At 39.4% G+C, this 6,092-nt stretch overlaps 1 protein-coding gene across 1 annotated transcript; it reads left to right on the forward strand.

Annotated features, from left to right (window-relative positions):
• The first annotated feature begins 836 nt into the window (after positions 1-836).
• Positions 837-5,825, forward strand: LOC142095359 (uncharacterized). Its single transcript, XM_075178311.1, has 6 exons — positions 837-1,012; positions 2,074-2,168; positions 2,457-2,601; positions 4,086-4,252; positions 4,957-5,178; positions 5,720-5,825. The coding sequence occupies exons 1-6, from the start codon at positions 998-1,000 to the stop codon at positions 5,823-5,825; spliced, it is 750 nt and encodes a 249-aa protein (XP_075034412.1). The 5' UTR covers positions 837-997.
• The last annotated feature ends 267 nt before the right edge of the window (positions 5,826-6,092 follow it).

Genomic DNA, 6,092 nt, shown 5'->3' on the forward strand with positions numbered 1-6,092 from the left:
CTCACGGAAATAAGTTTCCGGGAGTTGGCAAGTATGTTTATAGGTCCACAAATTGGGACATTTAGGAGGTATGCAGTGAAAGACCCCCCACTCAATGTAACATGTAAGTTATTGGGGAACACTGTTCCCCTTTCACACCATGAGCATTTCACTGTCTAAGCTCTGCAATAGGCGATGTAACCAATAACACTATGGTGTGACAGGTGAACAGCATTTTTTGTTCACTTTTATGTTACACTGAATAAACATTTCAGCAAAAGAAATCCTGGACTAATCCCACTAAAATATGGGGAGTGCAAGATCTGAGTATATATAGTTTAAGAAGATCAGACCCTAGGACCCCTGGAACCCAGGAATAGTGTACACTGAAAAGTCAGCTACTTTACATCCTATTTACGTGGATCTGGCTGGCAGCCATGACATGATTCTGTGCACTAGACCTGATTTTTGCCGGGCTTTCCTACTCTTGGGGGGATATTCTGACAGCATAGTATATGATTTGATTGTCCATCAAAAGGATCAAATTCCTGGGTGTATACAAGTTCTGTTCATTTAAAGTGAACAATTGTTTTTTATTTATAAATGAGCCCAAGCTGGACTCACCTTTTAGCAGAACCACCAATTTATGACTTTGGCGCAGGAAACGCATCCATTTGTATCTGTGCTAAAAGAAACATGCAACAACCACATATATACTGTGACCCGCAACAATCACACATTTAATTCAGCTAGTCAAACTTCCACTAAACTGACCAAGGCTCATATCTGACTGGTTAATATGGGTTAAAACATATGTTTGATAATTACACCATTTTATAAAGTAAGTCTTTTCCCTCTCATGGACTGATGACTTGTACTGATGACATCACAATATGGCCAGACATCACAATATGCCCAGACATCACAGGCTCAACACAGGCTAAACTGTCAGATATATTTATATCCAGAGAGGAGAGGAAGTGAATGATATATTTTGCTGTCTGCACTTGATGTCCAGATGTCAAATAAAGCTGTAAGTGATGTTAATTCTCTACTTAAGACGCTATACATAATGTTGCCTCTGTCTTTGTCTTACAGGTTACATGTCTTATTCTTTTCATTAACTTATGTATTCCATGCTGTGATCAGTAGGTGATGTATTCTTAGTACTTCTACCGAGTGTTCATCCCTTCATGATATATCTTTATATTTTACTGTTCTGCCAAAGTTAATGGGATTCCATGTTTTATTACTTAATCTAAACAAGTAAACGTTTTGTAAGTTTAGAATATGCTAGATAAATGATAGCTAGAATCTGATTGGTTGTTATGGGGAACACCTTTACTTTTCCTTTTTAGAAAGACATTAATTCATCAGGTACAGAATCATATTTATGGTAAATCTTCTTAGATAATGAAAATAACCCTCAAGAAGCATCATTCACTGCATCATATTTCACACTCACATACCAGTCTGTCATAGATTTCAGTCCTTCCATTGTTTTCATATCCCTGTGCCCTCTCACCACAAGATGGCCGCTCTCACCACAAGATGGCCACCCTCACCACAAGATGGCTGCTCTCACGCAGACACCATATAACCTTCATCTGCTTCACTGCTTTAAATATGATGCTTCAGATTGTGAGGAGATTTAACTTTCCTTAGGTTGGCAGTATAGTGAGTGTCCCATCGCAGGACATACCCCGGCAGTTGTGAGGATAGCTGATCTGACAGCTGTCGCAGCACCACTCGTCCTGTTAGCTTCATTGACACTACACAGAGAAGTGTATCATTCAAAGAAATTACATCAGTGGGTTACTGCACAACTCCAGGGTCCTAGACAAGGACCACCCAGTGTGCTGCCAACTGAGAGGAGAAGAGTTAGTCTCTAAAATAAAGTTTAATATATAATACTTTCCCTGAATGCACAGCAGTTATCTTCCCTGGGAGAAATCACACTCATATGCTTTGATTGGCTAATACAGCCCATTGTGATACCTGTCCAGTAGTTAGCAGCATTAATAGATTGAAGTAATTATTGATTTGCTAAGTTCTAGATAAATATATTAAAATGCGGCTTATCTGCCTTCACAGACGTTTGAGTTGGATCCATCGGTTCATATAGGATTGAATCGGGGCCGAAACCGAAGAACACATGTTATTACAAAGAACATGCTGCCTAAACTCATGTAAGTACCGCATGATTAACGTGATTGACAGATTATGAGTGTGGCCCCAATCACATTGGTGTGATCTGAGCAGAACAGGATATGACCTAATCTGTTTCCCTGTTTTTCTTTATTCCCGATTTTTATATTGTGCAATGCTGAAATGTTTGTAGAAAAGCAGTGCTGAGCATGTAACATTACAGGTCATGATTTGACCTGTGCTCATTTCTCCAACACTCAGTGCCCATAGAGTCATTTGGATTCTACCATGACTGTATATAACATAAAATATATTTTCCTCATTTGCAGTCATCCCAGTGAGTATAAGTGTATATTACCACCTATTATGGGCATGGAGGAAGACAACCGCATAATGACCTCGGCACTCATGTCCTTCAAAGGAAAATATGACATGGGTAAGCCATATTTGGGAGTGTTGAAGGAGGACTCCACTGTAAGTATCCATTCTCAAACAATTGCAGAGAGATGTGACACAGAGTCACTGTGATAATAAGGGCTAATGAGCATCATACAGTAGCATTCTACTATATAGATTACATTCCTAATAGATGCTTTATTAAAGCATAATAAGAAAACTTAGAGAGATCATTAAGTTACTCACTGGAGACAATATCCAAATTAGCCACTCCTATAAAGGAAAATGGACTCCTGAGAAATTCCATTGACAAGGATTCATTGGATCAGCCTTTCCCCACTCTATTTTAGAACATGGCACACATTTATGATGAGACATAATTATACCTATAGAGGTTCATATGCTGAGCATCTGGTCTTGCACTTATTAGCCCTAACACTGGTGGAAGACCACACCTTTGTGCTTTTTTATGCATCTCAGAAATTTGCTCTCCTAATAGGAGTCATTTATTTGGATATTGTCCTTAGAGATTAGTTTAAAATTCTCCTAACACTTTCATTGTTTCAGTAAGATGGTCTCCATAGCTTTTCACATGCTGACCTTTCTAAGCAGTTCTTTCTCCTTTGTAGTATTTGCTACTTTTCAGATGTTTAAAATGATTATCTTTATATTGTGCTAACATATTATGCAGCACTTTACAGATCATGTTTCATTTACATTATCCTCCTGTCAAAAACATCTGCTTTCCTTTTCACTTCCTCAAACTTTGGAACTGCTGGATTTCTGCATGAGGGCTTGTTTGCAGATATGTTAGGAAAGGGGAGAAACTTCAGTTGTATGTTAAGAGGTAGAGAGGTAATACGTTACTACGGAGCTGCAATAGAACGTGTGGCTGAAATAAACTGCTGTGAAAGATATCTTTCTTTGTTACATTCTGGCATTGCCAGTTATCAAACATATCTCATCCATGTCAAAGCAACTAAGTCCACTGTGTTACAGCAATACCTACTGCTTCTCTGCTTCACTCCTCTCTTACGCCATATAATTTGCCCAACCAGACCTTGCAGTTTTCCATTCTCTCATTAAAAAAACACAGAAACAGCCCCGCCTTCACCCCTCCCCCACAACACACAGAATTAAATATAAAGTTAATTACTCCAAAATAAATGGTTATAAAGGTACTAACATTTGAATTTGTCAAAAACTACTGCTCATGGAATAATGTTAATTACCATGGATGGCTGTTACATAGGTTTTTTTTCATACTAAAGCATGTTGCTAATAAAATTGTAATATAAAACCCCCAACATGTAGCAGAAATGTAAGGAAAATGGTTAGTCCAAAAAATATGTAGCAGAAACCCATTCACTGTCAAAACTTGGATAAAAAGCAATGATTATTATATTGTATCAAATAAAACTATTTGGAAAATTCCTACATCAAAGCATTAGAGGGTTCTTTCCCCCATCATGATGCATTTAGTAGTAGTGAGTTTAGAATTCCATTATCTGGTTGTCTGAAGAACTGATACTTCCTTTTCACTAATGTCTCATATTTTCCAGGTTGCTCTAAGACCACAAACTCAGGAAGAGGCCATGCAGAGAGCGCGCATTCAAAAAGATATAAATACCACCAGAGATCAGGCACAGAAAGATTTCACAGCCCGAAGAAATCGCTTCCTGGCCGAGCGAACGGAGTGGGCATGGGCTGAGAGAGACAGGCTTTTAAGGTATGGAGAATTACATCTTTTCTAAGTCAGATAACAGCAGGTTTGAAAGAGTATTGATGCATACTTGCCAACTCTCCCTAAATGTCAGGGAGACTCCCTGAAATAGGGGTAATCTCCCTCACTCCCTGAAGATCCTGGCATTCTCCCTGATGCTGAGCTGTGGTTGGCTTCGCCATCTGTGGCATGATGACACAGTTCAGAAATTGTGTCCTATGTCCATGTATTGATGCTTATGGAGGTGGGCATTTTCATGGAGACCAAGATTTAATCAAAGACTGACAGGTAAGACAACATGACTTCAGTAATGGAGACAGAAATGTAAAAGACAATTCAGTCTGTAGAGATTCATTAGCTGTTTTTCTTTAACGCATATTTGATATTCCGGGAGTCTCCCGGGATGTCCGGGAGACTCCCGCATTTCTGGGTGACCTCCTGTTTCTCGCTCCCACAATAGATAAGTGGCAGGGGTGGGCTTAATGATGCAAATATCACGTCATCCTAGCCCCACCCCCTGCTGTAATTGGCCAAAATTGTGTCAACCGTTTAGGGGGCGGGGACAAAATGATGCGATTCGTCAAGCCCCGTCCCCGCACACCCACCTCCCCCGGGATCTCCCTGAAGCCAACGAGGAAAAGTTGGCAAATATGTATTGATATTTGTGTGCAGGTCATCTAATTGTCCTCTCTCACATTTTTCCATGCCAGAGACCATCGAGAAGCACAAGATATGGAATTAAAAAAAGTACGAGAGAGAAACATCCAGCCAAAAAAACCCACAGCCCAGCCAAAATGCCAGCCACCACCATCTGTGCTGAGACAATTCAGGGACAGACTTGACCTCTTAAAGGAGAGGAGTATGTCCTTTGAATCCCAAAAGCGGAAAGAATGCATGGAGGATTTTCAGTGGAAGATGCGGCAGGAAGTGCAGTAAGTGTAACTTAGAGAATAGGGGGGAAATTAAAAAGTATCAGAGCAGAGCAAATACAATGAGACCTTTCCTCTAGCCATAGAACATAGAAATATGTTTTTTCATTGCAGTTATCTATTCAATCACGATTTGATGGGACTGTACATGTAGCCTCATTTCAGTTGCTGTGCTAATAAGTATCAGAACATGTAAAGTCGGCTTAGCTTGGGGTCCTCTGGCTGTTGTGGAACTACAGATTGTAGAACACTCTGCAAACCAACATCTAGAAAACCTCGGGTTGTCCCCTCCTGATATAAAGCTATGCATATCAAGGAGAATAGCATCACAAGATAATAAATATTATGTAAAATTAAAGCTGATTTCTTGTGAAACACATATTCCATAGACTATAAAAGAAAAGTGCCCCAGTAGCCAGATTAGCGGGAAGAAATGACAGACGTCTGGATCAGATTTACCAAGGAATATACAGTGAACAAACACTATGCATTTTCATTGATCTTCCATCTTGTTTCTCCCACTAATTTTAAGTCATTGTTTTAGATCTGGTATACACTGGCCAGGCCAACAGTCGGGAGGAAAACAGAGGGGCCTCTTTCCACCGATCGGATTGAAGGGAGGAAGAATATTAAACAACAACAATGTATGAAGCCACCCCCTATGTCCAATAGAGGTTCTGCATGCTCTTGATTTAATTGCAACCAATAAAAGCGCACCTATTTAACTTTCATGTGTCTCTTTTTCATTTACACCACCCATCTATTAGATTGTTGTTATTATCATTATGAATATTTCTTTTTAATTAAGTAATGCATTGCTTTAGGTACAAATCAGACAAAGTTCTCGTATCTGCTAAAACTACACATTTTACAGACATGTTCTATGTGTTAAACACAACATTTTCTCTAAAATATTA

This window comes from Mixophyes fleayi, chromosome 6, assembly GCF_038048845.1.
Source record: "Mixophyes fleayi isolate aMixFle1 chromosome 6, aMixFle1.hap1, whole genome shotgun sequence".
Lineage (NCBI taxonomy): Eukaryota > Metazoa > Chordata > Amphibia > Anura > Limnodynastidae > Mixophyes > Mixophyes fleayi.

What these genes read in the sequence shown, in the direction of transcription:
- LOC142095359 (XM_075178311.1), top strand. An exon ending in GAGAGAGACAGGCTTTTAAG is followed by an intron (nt 4,253 to 4,956) that starts GTATGGAGAATT and finishes TTTCCATGCCAG; the next exon opens with AGACCATCGAGAAGCACAAG. An exon ending in AAGATGCGGCAGGAAGTGCA is followed by an intron (nt 5,179 to 5,719) that starts GTAAGTGTAACT and finishes TCATTGTTTTAG; the next exon opens with ATCTGGTATACACTGGCCAG.